The sequence below is a fragment of the Hemitrygon akajei genome, chromosome 19 (genome assembly GCF_048418815.1).
Source record: "Hemitrygon akajei chromosome 19, sHemAka1.3, whole genome shotgun sequence".
NCBI classification, from domain to species: domain Eukaryota; kingdom Metazoa; phylum Chordata; class Chondrichthyes; order Myliobatiformes; family Dasyatidae; genus Hemitrygon; species Hemitrygon akajei.
The window spans coordinates 73782182-73809799 of NC_133142.1; the positions used below are offsets into that span (position 1 = coordinate 73782182).

General features: G+C 47.5%; 1 protein-coding gene across 1 annotated transcript; it reads left to right on the forward strand.

Moving 5' to 3' along the window:
- The first annotated feature begins 1245 nt into the window (after positions 1 to 1245).
- Positions 1246 to 26995, forward strand: tma7 (translation machinery associated 7 homolog). The gene is made up of 4 exons (XM_073072865.1): positions 1246 to 1347; positions 10444 to 10499; positions 19530 to 19617; positions 26803 to 26995. Exons 1-4 carry the CDS (start codon positions 1332 to 1334, stop codon positions 26835 to 26837), a joined length of 195 nt encoding a protein of 64 aa, XP_072928966.1. The 5' UTR covers positions 1246 to 1331; the 3' UTR covers positions 26838 to 26995.
- The last annotated feature ends 623 nt before the right edge of the window (positions 26996 to 27618 follow it).

Sequence of the window (27618 nt, forward strand, 5' to 3'; positions counted from 1 at the left end):
TTGTAGGTTCCCTTTTCCCTGTGGTCTCCACATCTGGCCTGGCACCTTATTTTAGCTACCTCTCCTTACTTCCCCAATGACATACCTCTCTCTTGTCCTGTCTACATATTTTGCTACACTTACCCCTCGCCCACCCCCTCTACACGTACCCCTTACCCTCTTCACATTCTCAAGACCAGATCTTGAAAAATCTGTCAGTGGCCAATACAGAGAGTCAAGATGAGGTGAATCCAGAGCAGATTTTGTCTTTGTCAGAGAGATTTATAAATGTGATCAAGGCAGATGCGAGAGAACAGCTCCACTTGGAAGTCCTGGATTATGTCTCAACTGACCTTGAAGGACTGGTGCAAACTACAAAAGTTTGTCAGTTGATGAGTTCTGGGGGAAGCTGTTCACAGTAAAATCTGTGAGCACAGGGCAGCTCTGCCAGTTGATGGAGCTGCTTTTGGTGCTGCCAAATTCTAATTGTGATGTAGAAAGGACATACAGCATGGTGCATCACATTAAGACAGAATTCAGAAGTCAGCTGTCTCACTAAACACTTGTGAATCTGATGTTTTGCAAAATTAACAAATTCATTGACACGGACTGCTATGAGGTTGAGACTTCTGACAAAATGCTCAAATCTGCCAAGCAAGCCACATCACAGTACAAGGACAGTTTGCAAAAGAAATAGAAAAGCTATTTGCATTAGCATTTAGCTGTTAGCATTGAGACTGCCAACTACAGTACTCAACAAGGAATGTGTGTGTGTGTGTGTGTGTGTGTGTGTGTGTGTGTGTGTGTGTGTGTGTGTGTGTGTAAATAGTTCCAATATGTGATCAAATAAATTGTTGTGTTCTTTCGGAATCAAATGTCCTGTATACATACACCTGTGGAGGTCGACGGGAGGGCGGGGGTGCTACCTCCCTGAAATGAGTTTTTGTAGGGTGGGAGTTTCTGTAGGGTCTGTCATGAACCTTCGAAATCCTCTACCGCAAAAAGTTTGATTGAATGCGGGAGCAGGCTCGAGGAGCCATTTGTATTTCATTGACGTTAAAGGAGATTCAAAAGGAAAAGTTCAAAATAGTCGAGGATAATTTTAAAAAGATTATGTTGGGTCCTGAAATGTAAAGCAGTTACGAAACATTAGAAAGTGCAGCACCGAGTACCAACAGCCGACAGTGGGGTGACGGTGAACGTCGAGCGCCGCAGATACAGCGCTCGCTGCAGTACCGCACCGCGCCGCCGGGTGGCGCTGCCCGATCACGTGACGGAGCATAGGCGAGAACTGGGCTTCTATTTCCGGGGTCCTGAGTGAACGGCGGGCGGCAGCAATCAACCCGTGGAAGATGTCAGGCAGAGAAGGTGAGGAATGGACTCAGATTAAATCCCTCCATTCTTCCCCTCGGTCTCCACCATCCCCCTTCATCTCGCTCTCTCCCCACTTCACACTGCCCCCTCCATTTGGCTCTATTGCCATTCCACACCATCCCCCAACTCTCTATCTTCCCCTTCATCCTCCACGTTCCACCTCTGTTCGTTTTACACCATCCCCACGTCCGTTTTACTCCATCCCCTCCTCCCTCCCCACGTCCGTTTTACTCCATCCCCTCCTCCCTCCCCACGTCCGTTTTACTCCATCCCCTCCTCCCTCCCCACGTCCGTTTTACTCCATCCCCTCCTCCCTCCCCACGTCCGTTTTACTCCATCCCCTCCTCCCTCCCCACGTCCGTTTTACTCCATCCCCTCCTCCCTCCCCACGTCCGTTTTACTCCATCCCCTCCTCCCTCCCCACGTCCGTTTTACTCCATCCCCTCCTCCCTCCCCACGTCCGTTTTACTCCATCCCCTCCTCCCTCCCCACGTCCGTTTTACTCCATCCCCTCCTCCCTCCCCACGTCCGTTTTACACCATCCCCACGTCTGTTTTACACCATCCCCTCCTCCATCTATATCTCTCCCTTCATTCACATCTATCTCCATTCTACATCAACGCCCTCACACCATGTCTTTTTCAATTTTGCACTTACCCCTTCACGTGTCCCCCTCCGTCATCTCCCTCCATCTCTTTCTCCATATTCTACACCATCCCCTCCCTCTAACCCACTCCAAATGACCATCCTTCCGTCTCCATAGCTCCATTTCTTCCAGTTATCCACCTGCATATTGTCCTCTGCCCATTTTCCTGCTCATTCTTTTTCCTCCAGCCTACTGTCCACTTCCCTCCATCTTTTCACCACCTTCCCTTCCCTCCTTCATTCTCTCCCCTGTCCCCTCCCTCATTTCTCAGTTCATTTGCAAGAGTTGAATGGATGAAATGTGCAGATGGGAATGTTCCTTTTTGAATGTGTCATCAGACAGCATTTTAGTACATCTGTATTGGAATTATCCAGAATCTGATGTGCAAAAATATGATTATTACTTTTCAGGGATCGGCTTGCCTGACAGTGGGTTCAGATGTAATGAGTCATTGAAAAGCAGTTGCAGCAAGCAATTAGAAATGCAGTTGGTTTATTTGCTGTTGGAGCTCGATTCGGTACAGGACTAAAGCTGTCTTATTTCAATTGTACAATGCTTTTCAGTATTATCTATGGTTTCACTTTCCTTACCAGAAAAAGAGTTGCCTTTGAGGAGATGCAGCAAAAAGTTCTGCAGACTATTTTTATTCCAGGTATGGTGGGTCTAATTTAAGAGGAAGTATTAAGTAGAGAGGGCCTGTATTCTCTACAGTTTAGAAGAAAGAACAAAGATGGTAATGAGTCTTAAATTCTGATCAGGTGGACGAAGAGAACAGAACCGGGAGCCTTGTTTCAGAATACAGGGGTAGCCATTTAAGACAGATATAATGGAAATGCTACTGAAGTCGGGGTCTCTTTGATTTCTTTACCTCAGAAAGCTGTGAAGGCTCAGCCATTGAGTTAGATTGGCACAAATCTGGGCACCATAGTAGAATAATGGTTAGCGTGACACTATTTAGGCTTCTAAACTTCCTGCTGCATCGTATTCGAAGTGTCACTGGTTAATCCCTACTCTACAATATTTGATATTAATGCACATTAGTTTATTTGTGACTCTAGATTTTATCCTTATCTTCATGTTGTCGTGTGTTATGTGTATTACTATGCACCCTGGTTTTGAAGAAATATCTCATTTCTATATGCATCATATGATTGTATACATGATTGTATACATGAATGTAGTTAGATCACAATAAACTTGACTTGACACCAAGAAGATGGGCTACTCCTGGGGACAACTCGAGAGACTGGCCCAGGACAGCTGACTGTGGTCAGCATCTTATGCCCCAGTAGGGGTGAGATTGTTTAATGTTCTCCCTTTTCATTGTAATTTCACACTTAGCCACATTCCTTGAGGCTTCTTTGATTTAGATCTAAAGCAGTGATTTCAGTTTTGAACTAATGCCTTCATATAAAACTCACCATGTTGTAATCATTGTTCCTTACAGGCCATTTATTGATCAGATCATTTATCTTTCTTATTCCCCAGAATGGGTCCAATATAGCCTGTTGTAAATTCCATGAATTCATCCTCCCTGCTGTGTAAAGTAAGATTGATTAATGTATGATCCTTGTTACAGGCAGCTTTAGTTTTGTGAATATTGAAATTTGTCTGGCATTATCTCTACAGTTTTGGGAGCCTGTACTCGATTACCAATGCTTTCCGCCCTTTTGTTTCTTAGTTCTACCCAAGCTATTTCCATTTGACTTTTCCAAGCTAAATTCCTTCCTCTAAAGTACCTTTATGGCATTCTTTATTAGGCTGACCTTTTCTCCTGTTCCACTTGGCCTGTCTCTTCTAAAACAGGTGATCTGGAATAATTGCCAACTGAGTCACTCTGCACCCACTCGCTGTGCTGGCTGTAGTGGCCATGTGGCAACAGAATGAGAAAAGCCTGCCATGTTAAACATAATCAACAATTTGTGTTCAGATTTTACACTTTATGGCATCACTTTGCACTTCCTGAGGTTTATAAAATCATGAGGTGTGTAGTTAAAGTGGGTGGTCACAGTCCTTTCCCGGGGAATTCTGAAAACAGAGCACAATGGTATAAGGTGAAAGGTTCAAAACAGACCTGGGAGCTTATTCTTCATACAGGGTGCTGAGTATAATTCTGACGTCCTGCCCATAGAATGTGTGGGTTCCTCTGGATGCTCGGGTTTCCTTCCACAGCTCAAAGTCGTACCGCCCCGTGATTAGACTGGGGGTTCCTCTGGTCGTACCGCCCGTGATTAGACCGGGGGTTCCTCTGGTCGTACCGCCCGTGATTAGACCGGGGGTTCCTCTGGTCGTACCGCCCGTGATTAGACCGGGGGTTCCTCTGGTCGTACCGTCCCGTGGTTACACTGGGGGTTCCTCTGGTCGTACCGTCCCGTGATTAGACCGGGGGTTCCTCTGGTCGTACCGCCCGTGATTAGACCGGGGGTTCCTCTGGTCGTACCGCCCGTGATTAGACCGGGGGTTCCTCTGGTCGTACCGCCCGTGATTAGACCGGGGGTTCCTCTGGTCGTACCCCGTGATTAGACCGGGGGTTCCTCTGGTCGTACCGCCCGTGGTTAGACCGGGGGTTCCTCTGGTCGTACCGTCCCGTGGTTAGACCGGGGGTTCCTCTGGTCGTACCGCCCGTGATTAGACCGGGGGTTCCTCTGGTCGTACCGCCCCGTGATTAGACCGGGGGTTCCTCTGGTCGTACCGCCCCGTGGTTAGACCGGGGGTTCCTCTGGTCGTACCGCCCCGTGGTTAGACCGGGGGTTCCTCTGGTCGTACCGCCCCGTGGTTAGACCGGGGGTTCCTCTGGTCGTACCGCCCCGTGATTAGACCGGGGGTTCTTCTGGTCATACCGCCCCGTGATTAGACCGGGGGTTCCTCTGGTCGTACCGCCCGTGGTTAGACCGGGGGTCCCTCTGGTCGTACCGCCCCGTGGTTAGACCGGGGGTTCCTCTGGTCGTACCGCCCGTGATTAGACCGGGGGTTCCTCTGGTCGTACCGCCCGTGATTAGACCGGGGGTTCCTCTGGTCGTACCGCCCCGTGATTAGACCGGGGGTTCCTCTGATCGTACCCCGTGATTAGACTGGGGGTTCCTCTGGTCGTACCGTCCCGTGGTTAGACTGGGGGTTCCTCTGGTCGTACCGCCCCGTGGTTAGACCGGGGGTTCCTCTGGTCGTACCGTCCCGTGATTAGACCGGGGGTTCCTCTGGTCGTACCGCCCCGTGATTAGACCGGGGGTTCCTCTGGTCGTACCGCCCCGTGATTAGACCGGGGGTTCCTCTGGTCGTACCGCCCATGATTAGACCGGGGGTTCCTCTGGTCGTACCGCCCGTGGTTAGACCGGGGGTTCCTCTGGTCGTACCGCCCCGTGATTAGACCGGGGGTTCCTCTGATCGTACCCCGTGATTAGACTGGGGGTTCCTCTGGTCGTACCGTCCCGTGGTTAGACTGGGGGTTCCTCTGGTCGTACCGCCCGTGATTAGACCGGGGGTTCCTCTGGTCGTACCGCCCGTGATTAGACCGGGGGTTCCTCTGGTCGTACCGCCCCGTGATTAGACCGGGGGTTCCTCTGATCGTACCCCGTGATTAGACTGGGGGTTCCTCTGGTCGTACCGTCCCGTGGTTAGACTGGGGGTTCCTCTGGTCGTACCGCCCCGTGGTTAGACCGGGGGTTCCTCTGGTCGTACCGTCCCGTGATTAGACCGGGGGTTCCTCTGGTCGTACCGCCCCGTGATTAGACCGGGGGTTCCTCTGGTCGTACCGCCCCGTGATTAGACCGGGGGTTCCTCTGGTCGTACCGCCCATGATTAGACCGGGGGTTCCTCTGGTCGTACCGCCCGTGGTTAGACCGGGGGTTCCTCTGGTCGTACCGCCCCGTGATTAGACCGGGGGTTCCTCTGATCGTACCCCGTGATTAGACTGGGGGTTCCTCTGGTCGTACCGTCCCGTAGTTAGACTGGGGGTTCCTCTGGTCGTACCGCCCGTGATTAGACCGGGGGTTCCTCTGGTCGTACCGCCCGTGATTAGACCGGGGGTTCCTCTGGTCGTACCGCCCCGTGGTTAGACCGGGGGTTCCTCTGGTCGTACCGCCCGTGATTAGACCGGGGGTTCCTCTGGTTGTACCGCCCCGTGATTAGACCGGGGGTTCCTCTGGTCGTACCGCCCGTGATTAGACCGGGGGTTCCTCTGGTCGTACCGCCCGTGATTAGACCGGGGGTTCCTCTGGTCGTACCGCCCCGTGATTAGACCGGGGGTTCCTCTGGTCGTACCGCCCCGTGATTAGACAGGGGGTTCCTCTGGTTGTACCGCCCCGTGGTTAGACCGGGGGTTCCTCTGGTCGTACCGCCCGTGATTAGACCGGGGGTTCCTCTGGTCGTACCGCCCGTGATTAGACCGGGGGTTCCTCTGGTCGTACCGCCCCGTGGTTAGACCGGGGGTTCCTCTGGTCGTACCGCCCGTGATTAGACCGGGGGTTCCTCTGGTCGTACCGTCCCGTGGTTAGACCGGGGGTTCCTCTGGTCGTACCGCCCCGTGATTAGACCGGGGGTTCCTCTGGTCGTACCGCCCGTGATTAGACCGGGGGTTCCTCTGGTCGTACAGCCCCGTGGTTAGACCGGGGGTTCCTCTGGTCGTACCGCCCCGTGGTTAGACCGGGGGTTCCTCTGGTCGTACCGCCCGTGATTAGACCGGGGGTTCCTCTGGTCGTACCGCCCGTGATTAGACCGGGGGTTCCTCTGGTCGTACCGCCCGTGGTTAGACCGGGGGTTCCTCTGGTCGTACCGCCCCGTGGTTAGACGGGGGGTTCCTCTGGTCGTACCGCCCGGTGATTAGACCGGGGGTTCCTCTGGTCGTACCGCCCCGTGATTAGACCGGGGGTTCCTCTGGTCGTACCGCCCCGTGATTAGACCGGGGGTTCCTCTGGTCGTACCGCCCAGTGATTAGACCGGGGGTTCCTCTGGTCGTACCGCCCCGTGATTAGACCGGGGGTTCCTCTGGTCGTACCGCCCGGTGATTAGACCGGGGGTTCCTCTGGTCGTACCGCCCGTGATTAGACCGGGGGTTCCTCTGGTCGTACCGCCCGTGATTAGACCGGGGGTTCCTCTGGTCGTACCGCCCCGTGATTAGACCGGGGGTTCCTCTGGTCGTACCGCCCCGTGGTTAGACCGGGGGTTCCTCTGGTCGTACCGCCCCGTGATTAGACAGGGGGTTCCTCTGGTCGTACCGCCCCGTGGTTAGACCGGGGGTTCCTCTGGTCGTACCGTCCCGTGGTTAGACCGGGGGTTCCTCTGGTCGTACCGCCCCGTGGTTAGACCGGGGGTTCCTCTGGTCGTACCGTCCCGTGGTTAGACCGGGGGTTCCTCTGGTCGTACCGCCCCGTGGTTAGACCGGGGGTTCCTCTGGTCGTACCGCCCGTGATTAGACCGGGGGTTCCTCTGGTCGTACCGCCCGTGATTAGACCGGGGGTTCCTCTGGTCGTACCGCCCCGTGGTTAGACCGGGGGTTCCTCTGGTCGTACCGCCCGTGGTTAGACCGGGGGTTCCTCTGGTCGTACCGCCCCGTGATTAGACCGGGGGTTCCTCTGGTCGTTCCGCCCCGTGGTTAGACCGGGGGTTCCTCTGGTCGTTCCGCCCCGTGGTTAGACCGGGGGTTCCTCTGGTCGTACCGCCCGTGATTAGACCGGGGGTTCCTCTGGTCGTACCGTCCCGTGATTAGACCGGGGGTTCCTCTGGTCGTACCGCCCCGTGGTTAGACCGGGGGTTCCTCTGGTCGTACCGCCCGTGATTAGACCGGGGGTTCCTCTGGTCGTACCGCCCGTGATTAGACCGGGGGTTCCTCTGGTCGTACCGCCCGTGGTTAGACCGGGGGTTCCTCTGGTCGTACCGCCCCGTGGTTAGACGGGGGGTTCCTCTGGTCGTACCGCCCAGTGATTAGACCGGGGGTTCCTCTGGTTGTACCGCCCCGTGATTAGACCGGGTGTTCCTCTGGTCGTACCGCCCGGTGATTAAACTGGGGGTTCCTCTGGTCGTACCGTCCCGTGGTTAGACCGGGGGTTCCTCTGGTCGTACCGCCCCGTGGTTAGACCGGGGGTTCCTCTGGTCGTACCGCCCCGTGGTTAGACCGGGGGTTCCTCTGGTCGTACCGCCCCGTGATTAGACTGGGGGTCCCTCTGGTCGTACCGCCCCGTGATTAGACCGGGGGTTCCTCTGGTCGTACCGCCCGTGATTAGACCGGGGGTTCCTCTGGTCGTACCGCCCCGTGATTAGACCGGGGGTTCCTCTGGTCGTACCGCCCCGTGGTTAGACCGGGGGTTCCTCTGGTCGTACCCCGTGATTAGACCGGGGGTTCCTCTGGTCGTACCGCCCGTGATTAGACCGGGGGTTCCTCTGGTCGTACCGCCCGTGATTCGACCGGGGGTTCCTCTGGTCGTACCGCCCCGTGGTTAGACCGGGGGTTTCTCTGGTCGTACCGCCCCGTGGTTAGACCGGGGGTTCCTCTGGTCGTACCGCCCCGTGGTTAGACCGGGGGTTCCTCTGGTCGTACCGCCCCGTGATTAGACCGGGGGTTCCTCTGGTCGTACCGTCCCGTGATTAGACCGGGGGTCCCTCTGGTCGTACCGTCCCGTGATTAGACCGGGGGTTCCTCTGGTCGTACCGCCCCGTGATTAGACCGGGGGTCCCTCTGGTCGTACCGCCCCGTGATTAGACCGGGGGTTCCTCTGGTCGTACCGCCCCGTGATTAGACCGGGGGTTCCTCTGGTCGTACCGCCCCGTGGTTAGACTGGGGGTTCTTCTGGTCGTACCGTCCCGTGGTTAGACCGGGGGTTCCTCTGGTCGTACCCCGTGATTAGACCGGGGGTTCCTCTGGTCGTACCGCCCGTGATTAGACCGGGGGTTCCTCTGGTCGTACCGCCCCGTGGTTAGACCGGGGGTTCTTCTGGTCGTACCGTCCCGTGGTTAGACCGGGGGTTCCTCTGGTCGTACCCCGTGGTTAGACCGGGGGTTCCTCTGGTCGTACCGCCCCGTGATTAGACCGGGGGTTCCTCTGGTCGTACCGCCCCGTGATTAGACCGGGGGTTCCTCTGGTCGTACCGCCCCGTGGTTAGACCGGGGGTTCTTCTGGTCGTACCGTCCCGTGGTTAGACCGGGGGTTCCTCTGGTCGTACCCCGTGATTAGACCGGGGGTTCCTCTGGTCGTACCGCCCGTGATTAGACCGGGGGTTCCTCTGGTCGTACCGCCCGTGATTAGACCGGGGGTTCCTCTGGTCGTACCGCCCGTGATTAGAACGGGGGTTCCTCTGGTCGTACCGCCCGTGATTAGACCGGGGGTTCCTCTGGTCGTACCGCCCCGTGATTCGACCGGGGGTTCCTCTGGTCGTACCGCCCCGTGGTTAGACCGGGGGTTCCTCTGGTCGTACCGCCCCGTGATTAGACCGGGGGTTCCTCTGGTCGTACCGCCCCGTGGTTAGACCGGGGGTTCTTCTGGTCGTACCGTCCCGTGGTTAGACCGGGGGTTCCTCTGGTCGTACCCCGTGATTAGACCGGGGGTTCCTCTGGTCGTACCGCCCGTGATTAGACCGGGGGTTCCTCTGGTCGTACCGCCCCGTGGTTAGACCGGGGGTTCCTCTGGTCGTACCGCCCCGTGATTAGACCGGGGGTTCCTCTGGTCGTACCGCCCCGTGGTTAGACCGGGCGTTCCTCTGGTCGTACCGCCCCGTGATTAGACCGGGGGTTCCTCTGGTCGTACCGCCCCGTGGTTAGACCGGGGGTTCCTCTGGTCGTACCGCCCCGTGATTAGACCGGGGGTTCCTCTGGTCGTACCGCCCAGTGATTAGACCGGGGGTTCCTCTGGTCGTACCGCCCAGTGATTAGACCGGGGGTTCCTCTGGTCGTACCGCCCCGTGGTTAGACCGGGGGTTCCTCTGGTCGTACCGCCCGTGATTAGACCGGGGGTTCCTCTGGTCGTACCGCCCGTGGTTAGACCGGGGGTTCCTCTGGTCGTACCGCCCGTGATTAGACCGGGGGTTCCTCTGGTCGTACCGCCCGTGATTAGACTGGGGGTTCCTCTGAGGAGTGGCTCAAAGTGATGGAAGAGCCTGCATCTCAGTAAATAAGTATAGAACGAGGTACCAGATGAAGTGATAAAACTGGGTACATTTACAATGTTTAAAACCTGTTTGGACAAGTTCATGAAGAGGAACGTTTGGAGCAGGTGTTCCCAACCTGGGGGCATGGATGCACCCCTTGGTTAATGGTCAGGTCCATAGCATAAATAAAGTTTGGGAACTCCTGGCTTATAGGGATATGGGCTAAATGTAGGTAAATGGGGCCAGCTCAGAAAGACATTTGGCACAGTATAGAGGGGCCCTTTTGTGTGTTTTATAACTCTGTGACTATTGTCTTTCCTGATGTCTTATAATTTTATGCCATGTTGGTTTTATTCTCCTTGTGCTTTATAGGAGGCAAGAAAAAGCCATTGAAACAGCCAAAGAAATCAAACAAAGAGGTGGATGAGGTCAGTATCTTTTACAGTATTTTCTAATGCTTAGGTCGTATTTGGATGGGGTAGTTTGTTACATGTAGACATCCTAAGTACAGACAGCAAGTCAATCAAGTTGTTTGTCCAGTTTTCTATTTACTCTGAAATTTTTTCAAACCCTTTGCAGAATTCTGCTAAATCAATCCATCAGTTTTTGACACATTTATTTAACAGTACAGTGCAGAATAGGCCCTTCATCCGCACTGTCCCAGCCACCCTTGATTTAACCCTAACCTGACCACAGGACAACTTACAATGACCAGTTAATCTATCCAGTACATTAGTGGTCGCCAACCTGTCGATTGCGATTGACGAGTCGATCTTGAGACTTTCCTAGTAGATTCCAAAAAAAAAGAAAAATAAATACACAAATACTGTTGAGAGATTGTTTCTGGGTTGCGGGGTTTTAGTTCCGTTCTTTCTGCCCAGTGCGCATGCGTGTTACTCCCATGCACTACACAGTGTAATTCAGTGGTTCCCAACCACCGGACCACGAGGAAAAGATATGAGTCAGCTGCACCTTTCCTCATTCCCTGTCACACCCACTGTTGAACTTGAACCCACGCGAGGTCATTACCCAAGTGTGTCAGGGATCACTGGTTGGCTTCGCGCGGCCGGCGAGAAGTGCCGTTGCTACCGGCCTGGAGCGCGGACAGATGGGCGCCGTCTCTAAACCTGTTCACCACACCGAATGTTCGTGGGGAACCCGATGCTAAAATATTCACAGACGACCTAATTCGGGCTCAGGGTTTCGTAAGTAGCAGAGCAGCTACCTCGCTGTGATCTACTGAAAGTCATTCCTTGAGCCAAACTTTTGTTGGCCGTTAGATCCTACAAGGGGTTGAGCGTGCGCCCTGTTGCACACCTCCTCGCTCGGTTGGTTGTTCTCTCCGGACTGCGACCGCTGCGGCCCCGGTACGGGGACCTCTGGCCCTGACCTTGTCCTCTCACCCCACCCACGACCAGCCACACCTGCTCAAGGCATCTGGTGACGGGGAGGCGGGAGGCCGGAGTTCGGGCCCGGAGGCTGTCTAATGAGGCAATGAAGCCCTCAAAGCTGCTTCGGCACCCTGAGTCCAAGCAGCTTGCATTTAAAGACAAACCCATTAAGTTTTTTCAGCTGAAAAGCCATGAGTAAGCGGGACAGAAGCTAAGTGCTGAGAGCCACGTAAACTAAATTGCGGAATAGACTGGACATAAGGAACCTGCTTCGAGTATCGCTGTATTCCGGTCGTGTTTAACACCCCATCCCCCCATCCCCTGTCGGCCAGTCCGCAGGAATACTGTCAATATTAAACCGGTCCGCGGTACAAAATAAAAGGGTGGTGACCCCTGGTGTTTATACATTATTTCTACTTCTGGGTTGTGGGGTTTTACTTCCGGCCTTTTCTGCCCCGGTGCGCATGCGTGTAACTAATCGATTTGGGGTCTGGGCTTAAAAAGGTTGGTCACCACTACAGTACATGTTTGGACTCGCTGAAGGAAACTGCAGCACCCATGAATTCCACAGGAGGGCGGCCAATGTTGGACATTGCCTCGTAAAGTTGCAGCCTGATAGGAATGATGATTTTCAATTGAGCTAACGTCATTGTTCTTTTAACTAAAAGCAGCTTTGTCTTTGCTATATCACTTGATATTAGCTGGCTGGTGTTGTAGTGGTATTCACACCAGACTTCGAGGCGAGTGGTCCCGGGTTCAACTCCGGCCGCTGCTTGCACACTTTCCATCTGTGCAGGGTTGACCGTCAAGTTAGCAACTTGGCCTCATTTTTTAAAAAAACCAGACAGATGCTAAAGAAACAGCAGGATTGCTGCCCAGTGCACCATAAGGCGCAGAAAGGAACAACAACAATATCACTTGGTATGGAATATGCATTGATATAAGACATAGGGGCAGCATTAGGCCATTCAGCCCATCGGGTCTGCTCCACTTTCCATCATGTCTGATTTCTTATCCCTCTCAACCCCACTTTTATGCCTTCTCCCTATAATCTTTGATACCCTGACAAATCCAGAACCTATCAACGTCTGCTTTAAATATATATCCGGTGACTTGGTCTCCAGAGCCGTCCTTGTCAGATTCACCACCTTTTAGCTAAAGAAATTCCTCCTCACCTGGTATTCTAAATGTTCATTATTCTGAGTCTGTGCAAGACTCAGCCACTATTGGAAATATCCTGTTACAACCATTCTATCTTGGCTTTTCAATATCTGATAGATTTCAAAGAGATTCTTCCCCCCCCCCCCCCACCCCCAAACTCCAGCGAGTACAGGCCCAGAGCCATCAAACACTTCTCGTATGTTAACCCTTCCATTCCTAGAATCATTCTTGTGAGCCTCCTCTGGACCCTCCCCTATGCCAGTATATCTTTTAGAAAAGTGGCCCAAAACTGCTCTCAGTAGTCTGATTTGTCAGACCAATGCCTTATAAAGCCTCAGCATTATATCCTTGCTCTTGTATTCTAGACTGCTCAAAAAGAATGCAAATGCCACGTTTGCTTTCCTTACCACTAACTCAGCCTGCATGTTAACCTACAGGGAATCCTGGACAAGGATTCCCAAGTACCTTTGCTCCTCTGATTTTTGAATTTACTACACGTTTGGAAAGTAGTCTGCATGACCGTACACTTTGCTACGCTGTATTCCATCTGCCCATTCTCCCAATCTGCACACTCCCTGCTTCCTCAACACTACCTGCACCTCCACCTATCTTTGTATCTGCAAACTTCACATAAAGTCAGGAATTCTGTCATAATGTGAAAAGAAGCAGTCCCAATACCGACCCCTATGGAACAGCATTAGTCACTGTCAGCCAACCAGAAAGGGTCCCCTTTATTCCCTCTCTGCCTCCTGCCAGTCAGCAATCATCTATCCATGGTAGTATCTTTCCTGTCATACCATGTCTCTTACCTTGTTAAGGAGTCTCATGTGCTGCACCTTGTCGAAGGCCTTCTGAAAATCAAAGTAAACAATATCCACTGACTCCTTTGTCTACCCTGTGTGTTATTTCCTCAAAGATCATCAAATTTGTCAGGCAAAATTTTCTCTTAAGGAAACCATGCTGACTTTGGCCTATGTTATGTACCCCAAAATCTCATCTTAAACAATGGACTCCCAACATCTTACCAACTTCTGAAAACAGGCTAACAGGCCTATAAATTACTTCATTCAGCTTCCCATCCCTCTTAAGAGTGGAGTTGTATATGCAATTTTCATCCAGTCATCCAGAACCACGCCGGAATCTAGCGATTCTTGCAACATCATTACTAATGCCTCCACAGTCTCCTTGGTTACCTCTTTCAGAACCCTGGGTTGTAGTCCATCTGGTGTAGGTTACTTGTCTATCTTCAAACCTTTCCACTTCCCAAGCAGCTTCTCCTTGGTCACTCTGTCCCTGATACTCAAATGTCTGGCATGCTAATAGTGTCTTCCACAGTGAAGACGGATGCAAAATTCTTAAGTTTTTTTGCCATTTCTTTGTCCCCCATTGCTATCTCTCCAGCATTATTTTGCAGTGGTCCAATATCTACTCTCACCTCTGTTACTCTTTTTATATCTGGAATACTTTTTGTATCCCCTTTTATATTGGTTAGCCTATTTTAATATTTCATCTTTTCTCTGCTTGTGCTTTTTAGTTGCCTTCTACAGGTTTTAAAAAACTTCCCAATCCTCTAATTCCCACTAATTTTACTATATTCCCCCTCTTGATTTTATGCTGTCTTTGACTTTGCTTGTTTGCCTCATCCTCCCTTTAGAATATTTCTTCATCTTATAGATATACCTATCCTGCACCTTCCAAAATGCCCCCAGAAACTCCATCCATTGCTGTACTGCCATCCCTGATAGTGTCCCCCTCCCAACAACGTTGGCCAGTTCCTCCATTATGCCTCCATAATTCCCTTTACTCAACTGTATTACTGATACATCTGACTTTATTTTCTCCCTCTCTAACTGCAGGGTGAATTCTGTGATATGATCACTGTCTCCTAATAGTTCCTTTACCTTAAGCTCTCTAATCAAATCAGGTTAATTTCATAAAACTCAATATAGAATGGCTTTTCCCCTAGTGGGCTTAATCACAAGCAGCTCTAAAAAGCTATCTCATGGACATTCTACAAATTCCATGTGGGGATCCAACCCCTACTTGATTTTCCCAATCTAACTGCATTTTGAAATCCCCCATGATTATCGTAGTACTGCCCTTACTACATGCCTTTTCTATCTCCAATTGTAATTTGTATCCCACATCCTGTCTACTTTTTGGAGGCCTATTTATAACTCACCAGGGTCCTTTTACCCTTTTAGTTACTTAACTCTACCCACAAGGGTTCTACATCTTCTGATCCTATGTCCCTCTTTCTACGGATTTGACTTTAGTTTTTTACCAGCAGGGCCAAGCCACCTCCTCTGCCTAGCTGCCTGTCCTTTCGGTACAATATGTATCCTTGGATGTTAAGCTACTGTCAGCCACGGCGCATTGATGCCCACGATGTCATACATGCCAATCTCTAAGTGCACTCAAGATCATCTCACTTATTCTATAAACTGCGTTTATTCAACTGTAACACTTCAGTCCTGTATATATCACCCATGTTACCCCCATGTTACACTACAACTGATTGCAACCTTGCCCTGACTTTCCTCCGTCTCACTACACACTACATTGACTTACATGCCAACTGCTCCATCCTCTGCCCTCTCACTATCAATTCTATCTTCTCTCATTTATCACCGGTTTATGGTCAAAACTTTTTTTTAATGTAATTCATTCTTTGACATCAGCTGCATTACACTTTAGAACATTTCTGTGTTCAGATCATTTCTTTTTGTAGCCAAGCCTCTTGCAGAGCACTGCAGTGACTCAGATGAATGGTTGCACACTTCAAAGAAAGAAAAAGAAGAAACATAATATTAATAAATCAAGCAATAAATATCGAGAACATGGTATGAAGTGCCCTTGAAAATGAGTTCATAGGTTGTGGAAGCAGTTCAGTAATGCGGTGTGTGAAGCTGAGTGAAGTTGTCCCCTCTGGTCCAAGAGCTTGGCAGCTGAGATGTAATAGCTGTTCCTGAACCTAGTGGTTGAGTCCTGAGGCTCCTGTGCAACCTTAATGTCATAAATAGAATTTAAATTGATACTTGTGCTCTCATTAATTCAGTTGAAGATTAAAATACATCAAATCAAGATTAATACTCACCATGTTAGCACTATTGAATGAAATTAAATTGTTATGCAGGAGACATGATCCAGATCCATCACAAATTCTGACTTGAGATTAATAAGACCTAAATGTTTTCATTTGGTCTGCATAGTTCAGTGGATCCTGTCATCTCTTAGTCAATTCAAAAATATGTAGTTGCAAAGATGACGAACAGTCATTTATGGAATAGTCATCCAGGCCACTGTGGAGTTTGCACCGTTTCCCTGTGACCATGTATGGATTTGCTTCAGTTCCTTTCACATCTCCATCTTTAAAGCAGAATTAGGTGTAGTATCACTGGTATATGGCACGAAATGCAGTGTTTTGCAGCAGCAGTACATTGCAGTGCATAATAATAAAAACTATAAATTACAATGAGAGGGAAAAGTACTGAGGTGCTGTTCATGGGTTCATTGTCCATTCAGAAGACTAATGACGGAGAGGAAGAAGCGTTGAGAGTGTCCCTTCAGGCATCTGTACCTTCTCCTTGATAGTAGCAATGAGAATAAGGAAGCAAGAGAAAATCTGCAGATGCTGGAAATCCAGGCAACACGCAAAATGCTGGAGGAACTCAGCAGGGCAAGCAGCATCAGAAAAGAATATTGTCAACGTTTTGGCCTGAAACAGTTTGGCAGGACTGGAGAAAAAAGGATGAGGAGTAAAATTAAAAGGTGGGGGGAGAGAGAAACACAAGGTGATGTGTGAAACCGAGGGGGGGTGTGGGTGTAAAGAGCTGGGAGGTTGATTGGTGAAAGATGCAGCACTGTAGAATTGGAAATCTAGGGCAGAATGCCGTGGAAGTAAGGAAAGGGAGCAGGAGCACCAGAGGGAGGCGATGGGCAGGCAAGGAGATGAGATGAGAGGGGGAAAGGTGGGGGTGTGGGGCATTACCAGAAGTTCGGGAAATTGATGTTCATGCCATCAGGTTGAAGGCTACTCAGGCAGAATGTAAGGTGTTGTTCCTCCAGCCTGAGTGTGGCTTCATCGCAAGAGCAGAGGAGACCATGGATGCACGTATCGGAATGGAAATACAATGGGTGGCCATTGGGAGATCCCGCTTTTTCTGGCAGTAGCTGCTCAGAAAAGTGGTCTCCCAATGTACATTGGGTTTTACTGATATACTGGAGGCCAAGTCTAGGGGCACAGGACACAGTATATAAGCCAGCAGACTCAGAGGTGAAGAGTTGCCTCACCTGGGTGGACTGTTTGGGGTCTTGATCGGTAGTGAGGGAGGAGGTGTGGGGGCAGGTGGAACACTTGTTCCACTTGCATGGATAAGTGCTGGGGGAGGATCTGTGGGGAGGACGAATGGATACAAGGGTCGCGTAGGGAGCGATCCTTGCAGAAAGCAGAAAGTAAGGGGAGCGAAAGGTGTGCTTGGTGGCGGGATCCCGTTGGAGGTGGCGGACGTTGTGCAGAAATATGTGCTTGATGTGGAAGCCGGTGGAGTGATGGGTGAGGACAAGAGGAACCCTATTCCTGGTGAGGTGGCCGGAAGATGAGGTGAGAGCAGATATGCGTGAAATGGAAGAGATATGGTTGAGGGCAGCATTGATGGTAGGGGTAGGGAAGCCCCTTTCTTTGAAGCAGGAGAACATCTCCTTCATTTTGGAGTGAAAAGCCTCATCCTGAGAACAGATGTGGCAGAGACAGAGAATTGAGAGAAGGGGTTGGAGTTTTTACAGGTAACAGGTTGGGAAGAGCTGTAGTCCGGGTAGCCGTGAGAGACATCAGTAGTTAAACTGTCTCCAGAGATGGAGACAGAAAGATCGAGAAAGGGGAGGGAGGTGTTGGAAATGGACCAGGTGAATTTGAGGGCCGGGTAGATGTTGGAGGCAGTCGGTGAAGTCGACGAGTTTTGCATGGGAGCAGGAAGCAACACCAATTCATTCGCTGATGTAGCATAGGAAAAGTGAAGGGGGCCACTAGTGTAGGCTTGGAACATAAGATTGTTCCACGTAGCTGACAAACAGGCAGGCATAGCTGGAACCCTTGCAGTGCCCATGGCTACACCTTTTGTTTGAAGGAAGAGGGAGGAGCCAAATGAGAAATTATTAAGAGTGATGACAGGTTCTGCTAGAAGGAGGAGAGTGGGGTTGGAAGTGAACTGGTTGGGTCTGGTGTCAGAAAGAAACAGAGCTTTGGGGCCTTCCTGGTGGGGATGGATGTGTATAGGGACTGGACATCCATAGTAAAAATAAGATGATGGAGACCAGGAAACCTGAAATCATTGAAAAGACCCAGAGTGTGTGAAGTGCCATGGATGTAGGTACGATGGGACTGAATTCGAGGAAATAAAACAGTTGAGGTATGTAGATATGAGTTCAGTAGAGCAAAAACAAGCTGAAACAATGTTTGTGGATCTGGTAGAAATGGGAGGTGTGGGAACCATGAGGTTAGTGGCAGTAGATGGGAGATCCCCAGAGCTAATAAGGTCGGTGATGGTATGGGAGACAATGGCCTGGTGCTCCTTGGTCGCATCAGAAAAAGGAGGAGTTTTGAGAGTTGCCATGGGCTTCAGCAGGAAGAAGGCATCCTCTACATGATGGGCGATCGATGCTGCGGCATCACCTTTTGAAGGTGTCCTGGATGCTGGGGAGGCTAATGCATATCATATCTGGCTTAGTTTGCAACTTTCTCCAGTCTTTTTCTGATTCTGTACAGTAGCCTCTCCATACCAGACGGTTTTGCAATGTGGATCGATTGGTTAAGTAAGTTATGTTTTATGCGCCTCATATAAAAGTGAATGGCAGAGTCTAGGAGGAGGGGCAATGGAAATGTGCAAAGAATAATTTGGGATTAGTTTAAATGCTATTATGCTATTAATAATTAATTATTAATATAGTTAAAGCTATTATTAATGCTTTTTGAGATGGTGATTTAGATGCATATCACATTTTTTTTACTGAGTTAAGTATTGTATGTAATTAGTTTTGCTACAACAAGTGTATGGGACATTGGAAAAAAGTTGAATTTCCCCATGGGGATGAATAAAGTATCTATCTATCTATCTAAATGGGTGTTGATGGTCAGTGCAGACTTGGTGGGCCCAAGGGCTTTATGGGCACTGTGGTAACGTAGTGGGTGGCGCGATGCTATTACAGCACGGGGATTTCGAGTTCAATCCTGATGTCATCAGTAAGGTGTCTGTACATCCTCCCTGTGGAATGCATGGGTTTTCTCCAACAGTCCAAAGACATACAGGTTAGCAGGTTAATTGTTCATTGTAAATTGCCCTATAATTATACAAAGGTTATTGGCCAGCATAGCTTGGAAGGCTGAAAAGGCATTTCGCACTGTATCTAAATAAATAAAGTTTTCCCTTATTGTAGGAACCAAATATAATCCAGATCATTCAGAAGTTATTTTGCAGGCATGTAACACTTGGCAAGACTGCACCAATAAATAAAAGCAAATGCTGAGTGTTTCAGCTGATGGACACCATTATGCTAAATAGTTTGAGATTCATTGGTTTGTTTCCATCTTTTTGAGCTTGCAGCCAGAACTTTCAAAGGATGCAGGCTGTGCTTAACTCCTGGGGATGCAGAGCAGCAAAGTCCACTATCACGTTTCAATTGCATGCATCATTTTTGTTCGCAGGATTCAAGACTAATCCTTGAACAGATAGGCTGCAGGTGCTGAAAGTTCGCAGTTGGGTGCTTGAATAAAAGAGTTGAGTGATTGAAACATTAATCAAGGTGGATGTTACAAAGAAATATGTGAGATTTAGCTTCACTGCATTATACTAACATACAGTGCAATCTTAAGTGAAGTAATTTGCATATTGTGATTTCTTCTCTTTGCAGGATGATCTTGCTTTCAAGCAGAAACAGAAGGAAGAGCAGAAGAAACTGGCAGAGATGAAAGCGAAAGCTTCAGGCAAAGGGCCACTTGGTGAGTGATGTGACTGCAAGTAAACTTCACTAAAGTTGAGCTTATGTGGAAGGTCAGCAGTGCCAGTGTGATTCTGGAGATAATTCCATATGGCATAAAGGATGTTTCTCCACAGGAAGTCCTAACTGGACAATAGTGAAGCCCCACTCCAAGCTGACAATCTATTAAATATTCAGATTCATTCATTTAAATTGATAGCCATATTAAACCATTTTGTATGTCAGTCCTTTCTACTTCTGTCCATTTTCTAGCTAATTCTCGATATAACTTACTGTGACATGAGTACAATCTATACACTCACTGGCCACTTTATTAGATACAGTTGTGGAACCTGGAATGGTGTTCTGCTGCAGTCGTCCATCCACTTCGAGGTTCAATGTGTTGTGCGTTCACTGATCCTCTTCTACACACCACTGTGGATTTCTGAGTTACTGTCACGTTTCTCTCAGCTTGAACTGGTCTGTCCATTCTCCTGTGACCCATCTTGTTAACGAGGCATATTTTACCCATCCTCACTGGATTTTTTTTGTGTTTTTGCACCATACTCAGTAAACCCTAGAGGTCGGCAGTTTCATGAAACTGCCCAATCATTTCACGGTCAAAGTCACGGCGATCACATTTCTTCCCCATTTTGATGCTGGGTCTGAACATCTTGACCATTTCTGCATTCTTTTGTGCATTGAGTTGGTGCCTCGAGATTGGTGATTAGATAATTGCATTAACTAGCAGATGTACTCAATAAGTTGGCAATTGAGTATATATTTAACTATTACTGTATTTTTGTGCTATTTTTCTCTTGGATAATGTTTAATTCTTCATCTTAATCTTTTATTTTTGTCCTTTATCCCTCTGTTTCTAATGTATTTTACATTTAGTATATTTCCCTAACTTTTTTTCCTTTGCCCCGTCATGTAAGGAAAGTTTGCAGATTGTACCATCCTTCCCATTTTGATGTCTGTGTAGAATGATAGCAGAGCTGTGGTACTTTGTATCTAGACTACTTAATGTAACATCCACATACTGACACTACCTTCATTCTTAAAGGAATTACTGATTCTCCTCATGTCTCCTTCCCAGTCATAGTGCTTAGACCAATTTCAGAGTTACTTCAAAGTAAATTTATTGTCAAAGTACGTACAGTAATGTGCAAAAGTCTTAGGCACATGCAGTGCCTATAAAAAGTATTCACCCCCCTTGGCAGTTTTCAGTTTTTATTGTTTGACAGCATTGAATTGTAATGGATTTTAATTTGGCTTCTTTGATACTGATCAACAGAAAAAGACTCTTTGGTGTCAAAGTGAAAATGGATCTCTACAAAGTGATCTAAATTAATAGCAAATATAAAACACAAAGTAATTAATTGCATAAATATTTCCCTCCCTATAATATGACATACCAAATCATCTGGTGCATCCAAATTGTGTTTAGAAATCACATAATTAGTTAAATGGAGATCTGTTTTTGGAGACCTGTGTGCAGTTGGTTGAGGCTGTCTTGAGGAGGACTTCATAGAACGCATCTGTGATGGTTTTCCTGAACAACATATTACTAAACCTACAAGGGAATGTGCTATCTTAGATCTGGTTCTGTGTAATGAGACAGGTAAAATCAGTGATCTTATTAGAGATCCTCTTGGAAAGAGTGATCACAATATGATTTCATTTCTCATACAAATGGAGGGTGCAATAGTTCAAACTAAAACCAATGCATTATGGCTAAACAATGGAGACTACAATGGGATGAGGGAGGATTTGGCTAGTGTGGACTGGGAACACAGGTGAGATGGTGGGACAGTTGAAGAATAGTGGAAGACTTTCAAAGAGATTTTTCATGATGCTCAACAAAAGTATATTCCAGTTAAAAGCAAGGACAGTAAAGGTGGGGAGAGCCAATCTTGGATAACTATGGAAATAAAAGAAGGCATCAAACTAAAAGCTCGTGCATACAAAGTTGCCAAGAGTAGTGGGTAACCTGAAGATTGGGAAAACTTAAAAAGCAACAAATACCATGAAGTGAGCAATAAAGAAAGGGAAGCTAGATTATGAAAACAAACCAGCAGAAAATATAAAACAGATAGTAAAAGTTTTTGTAATTATATAAAGTGGAAAAAGGTGGCTTAAGTGAATGTAGTCCCTTGGAGAACAAGAAGGTGGAATTGCTATTGGATAATGAGGAAATGGCCGAGGCTTTGAATGACTATTTTGTGTCTTCCTTCATGGTGGAGGACACATTTGACATGCCAAAGAAAGAAGTTATTGGTGCAGTGGGAAGTGAGGACCTCGATACAATAGCTATCACTAAAGCGGTAGTGCTGAACAAACTTGTGGGTCCTTCATCCTGATGGAAAGCATCCCAGGGTACTGAAGGAAATGGCAGAAGTTACAGTAGGGGCTTTGGTGATGATTTACCAAAATACTCTGGACTCTGGGCAGGTCCCGGTGGATTGGAAGAAGGCAAATGTCACACCACTGTTCAAGAAAGGATGGAGGCAAAAGGCAGGACAGTTAGTTTAACATCTGTAGTTGGATAATGCTTGAAGCTATCATTAAAGAAGAAATAGCAAGGCATCTGGAAAGAAATGGATCCATCAGGCAGACTTACTGGAGTTCTTTGAGGGTATAACAAGTGCAGTGGATAGATAGAGGGGAACAAGTGGACGTTATGTACTTGATTTTCCAGAAGGTGTCTGATAAGGTGCCGAATAAGGTAAGGATGCATAGAGTTGGTGGTGATGTATTTGCATGGATAGAGGGTTGGTTAACTAATAGAAAGCAGAGAGTTAGGATGCATGGGTGTTTCTCTGGTTGGCAGTGAGTGGTGTGCCACAGGGGTCAGTGCTGAGTGTGCAACTGTTCATGATGTCCATTAATGATCTGGAAGAGGGGACCAAGTGTAGTTAGTGTATCTAATTTTGCTGATGACACTTAATTGAGTGGAAAAGCAAATTGTGCAGAAGATACAGAGAGTCTGCAGAGAGATAATACAGAGGTTAAGTGAGCGGGCAGGGGTTTAGCAAATTGAGTACAATGTTGGTAAATGCAAGGTAGTGTACTTTGGAAGGAAAAATGAAAGAGTAGATTATTATTTAAGTGGTAAATAATTGCAGCAGTGCAGAGGGACTTGGGAGTGCTTGTGCATGAATCACAAAAGGCTGGTTTGCAGATGCAGCAGGCTATCAAGAAGGCAAATGGAATGTTGGATTTCATTGCTAGAGGGATTGAACGAGAGCAGGAAGGTTATGCTGCAACTGTACAGGGTACTAGTGAGGCCACACCTAGAGTACTACGTACAATTCTGGTCTCCTTGGTTGAAGAAGGATATACTGGCTTTGGAGGCAGTGCAGAGGAGGTTTACCAGGTTGATTCCAGAGATCAGGGGGTTAGACAATGATGAGAGATTGAGCTGCGTGGGACTGTACACATTGGAATTCAAGAATGAGAGGAGATCTTATGGTATCATTACATTCTGAAATGGATAGAAACTGTAAGATAGAGGCAGAAAAGTTGTTTCCACTGGTAGGTGAAACTAGGACTAGTGGACATAGTCTCAAGATTCGGGGGTAGATTTCGGACAGAGATGAGGAGGAACTGCTTTTGCCAGAGAGTGGTGAATCTATGGAATTCTCTGCCCAATGAAGCAGTAAATATATTTAAGACAAGGTTCGATAGATTTTTGCATAGATGGGGAATTAAAGGTTATGGGGTAAAGACAGGTAAGTGGAGCTAAGTCTATGGCCAGATCAGCCATGATCTTATTGAATGTTGGAGCAGGCTCAATGGGCTAGATGCTCTACTCCTGCTCCTATTTCTTATGTTAAGATGTTTCAATTGGTTGTAGTTAAAGACACACCTGTATCTGGAGGGTCCAACTGCTGGTGAGTCAGTATCCTGGCAAAAACTACAGCATGGAGACAAAGTAACACTCCAAGCAACTCTGTGAAAATGTTACAGAAGCGCAAGTCAGGAAGTCAAGAGACAGATACAAGAACATTTCCAAGTCATTGAATATCCCTTGGAGTAGTTAAATCAGTCATCAGGAAATGGAAAGAATATGGCACAGCTGTAAATCTGCCTAGAGCAGGCCATCCTCAAAAACTGAGTGACCATGCAAGAAGGGGACTAGTGACGGAGGCCACCAAGAGACTGATGACAACTCTGGAAGTGGGAGAGACTGCACATACAACAGCTGTTGCCCAGGTGCTTCACTAGTCGCAACTTTATGGAACAGTGGCAAAGAGAAAGCCACTGTTTGGGAGAAAAAAAAAACATGAAATCTTGGCTCGAGTTTGCCAGAAGGCATGTGAAAGACTCTGCAGTCAGCTGGAAGTAGGTTCTATGGTCTGATGAAACCAAAATGGAGCTGTTTGACCATCAGACCAGGCTATCTTTGGTGTAGGCCAAACACGCATATCATCAGAAACACAGCATCTCTACCATGCGCATGGTGATGGCTGCTTCATGTTTCACTGCAGCAGCCCCTGGAAGGCTTCTGAAGGTAGAGGGTAAAATGAATGCAGCAAAATACAGGGAAATCCTGGAGGAAAACCTGATGCAGTCTGCAAGAGAACTGTGACTTGACAGAGATTTGTTTTCCAACATGACAATGACCTCAAGCATAAAGCCAAAGCTACACTGGAATGTCTTAAAAGCAACAAAGTTAATGTCCTGGAGAGGCTACCTCAGTCCATATCTCAAACCAATTGAGAATTTGTGGTTGGACTTGAAAAGGGCTGTTCACTCACGATCCTCATGCAATCTGACAGAGTCTGAGCAGTTTTGTAAAGAAGAATGGGGAAAATCGCAGTGTCCAGATGTGCAAAGCTGATAGAGACCTATCCACACAGACTCGAGGCTGTAATTGCTGCCAAAGGGACATCTACTAAATACTGGCTTGAAGTGGGTGAATACTTATGCAATCAATTATCTTGTGTTTTATATTTGTAATTATTTTAGATCACTTTGTGGACATCTGTTTACACTTTGACGTGAAAGAGTCTTTTTCTGTTGATCAGTGCCAAAAAGCCAAATTTAATCCATTGTGATACAATGTTTGTAAAACAATAAAACACGAAAATTTCCAAGGGCGGGTGTATACTTTTTATAAGCACTCTATGTATAGCTTGGCTGCCCAAGATTTTTGCACAGTACAATTTTTGTCAATGTGGAGTGGAGAGCGAGTTGGTACTTCTGGTGGGAGCAAAGGATGTTGGGTATGGCGAGGGTGGAGCACCGTGTGGGAAAGGTGGCAGAGGAGTGCTGGGGCAGGGGGTGGAATGGGTGCAGGTACACCCAGCCCTGAGACACCAAGCAAGGTCATATGATTGCAAACCATTGGTTTTATGATCATTACAGAATTATCTCTCTGATGCCTCCCACTCCTTTCCCTCTCCCTTTTCTTTTTCCCTAACCATGATTCCTCTCTCTCCACCCTCTTCCCACTCTCAGTCTACAATAGAGACCTGTATCAGAATCATGTTTAACGTCACTCACATGTAATGACGTATTTTTTTGCATCAGCAGTACAATGCAATACATAAAATTACTACAGTACTGTGCAAAAGTCCTAGGCTCTAGCTATATTTGTAACCCTTTTGCGTAGTACTGTATATGTCAGCATATACTGTACAACCTAGAGATTAGAGATTTGCAGGCAACTCAGCAAATCCAATAAACATAATAGAATCAATGGAAGACCGCACCCAACAGGACAAACAACCAATGTGGAAAAGACAACAAACTGCAAAAAAATAAAAAGGGAAAAAAAACTAAACAAACAAGCAATAAATATCAAGTACATAAGATGGTAAACCTGTGGAATTTGTTTACACGAGTGGCAGTGGAGGCCAAGTCATTGGGTGCATTTAAGGCAGAGATAGATAGGTTCTTGATTAGCCAGAGCATCAAAGGGTATGAGGAGGAGATGGGAGTAGGGATGATGGGAAGAATTGGATCAGCCATGATTGAATGGCAGAGCAGACTCAATGGGCTAAATGGCCTACTTCTGCTCCTATATCTTATGGTTTTAGGATGAAGAGTCCTCGAAAGTGAGTGCAGAGGTTGTGGGAACTGTTTGGTGACTGAAGTTATCCCCTCTGTTTCAGTGGTCTGGTGGTTGAGGGGTGATGACTGTTCCTGAACCTGGTGGTGTGGGTCCTGAAGTTTCTGTACCTTTCTGATAGCAGCAGCGAGAGAGCATGACCTGAGAGGTGGAGAAAAGAGAACTTGGCAAACGTAAACTAATTCCAGTACCATTTCTTGTAGAATTAGCAGAAACCAGTGGTGCAGAAGCAGTCTGATCATTTTGTGTTTAGTGCATAACCGAGGAGTTCCTGAGCCAGTGCATTTGTTGAACTGTACAAAAGGCTTGAATTGATATTGCAGCTTTCAGCATGTCCAAAGTAGTCCACAGCCCAAAGTATTATCATATTGCAGTCAGCTCATGCATATCAGCTTCTCCAAAATACTACTATGATATTTTAATGGTGTCGATTAAGGGTTAACTCAACTTCAACCTTAAAATAGGTCCTTGTGACTATGGTGATTGCAGTCTTGATTTACTATGTAATTTTTAAAGATGGTAATTCAAGCGATTTCTCTCTCCCAATGTGCAGCTTTCCCACTTCTATTACATGGGATCATCAGCCTTTGATCTGTGTGCTGAAGTATCTTCAAAGTTGAAAGTACATATATGTTACCATATACAACCCTGGGACTCATTTTCTTGTGGGCATTCACACTAAATACAAAAAAATACAATAGAATCCATGAAAGACTACAGCCAACAGGACCGACAAACACCAATGGACAAATACAAAAAAGAAAAAAAAGCAATAAATATCTTGAACATGAGATGAAGAGTCCTTGAAAGTGAGTCCGTAGGTTGTGGGAACACTTCAGTGTTGGAGCAGGTGGAGTAGACACAACATTCTGATTCAGATAAGGATCATTTCAGCCGAGGTAGGGCTCATTCTAAGATAAGCTTGATGAATGTGATGTAATTTGGGTTTCCTTTTATAACTTTCTTCAGTATGTAAGTTATTACAAAAGAATGATGAGCATCTGTGGAAGAATACTACAGCAAGGGAGTAAATGCCTTTAGGAAAGCATAAGCAGTGGAAAGATTCTTAAAGGAACATAAACAATATGGTACTTGAGCTTTTACTGATGATGGTCTTTATGTCTGCAGGTTCTGGCGGCATTAAAAAATCTGGCAAGAAATAACTGATACACTGGAACATCCAAATTAAACTCGTTGAAGCTGCAGTATCTTAAGAGTGGAGGATTACATTTGCAAAGTATTGGTTTTAATTGGTTGAGCTTTCTACCTTCCCTTGTAAATTGTAAATTTGTTTAAAACTCCAATAAAAGTTTTTTCCTGATTTTGTTTAAGTGACTGTTGTCTGCAGTTTCACTAAAATGTGGTTTCATTTTAACAATTAAGATGACTATTGGTACAGTTACAACTTGTTCTTTAAAGCTTGGTTTGAATGTAAAGGCAATTTTGCCTTGTGCAGTGCTGGGCAGAGGTAATGCAGACATCTTATTTAAGAAGAATTAAAGATTCTGTCGTTGATGTGAAAATGAGTCATGATATTATTATTCAAACAAGAAATGTCTTTTGGTAAACTGTACTGTATTCAGCCTAAATTAAACTGGCTAATGGTTTACAGGTCTGGAGGTTATAGGTGTCCACAGAGCCTGGATTGTGGGGGAGGGGCGCTATGAAGGGAAAACGACAGGCCAACACTTGTTGGGTTTGGACGTTTGTTGTTGTCAGAATGTTTCTTGTAATAATGCAGATAATTTTATTGCTGCTCTATCTAAAAGGAGGTAAGGGAAAACAATCTGATTTGCACCCATCTCACTGTATACAGGCATTTTGACATACCTGGCCTGCCTTATTCAGTCCTCTAAGCCTGATACATAAACACCTGCTTTGCATGTCCCAACCCTTCATCAGTCACCTTGTGTTGGTAAGCAAAAGCTCACTTCCAACTTTTTT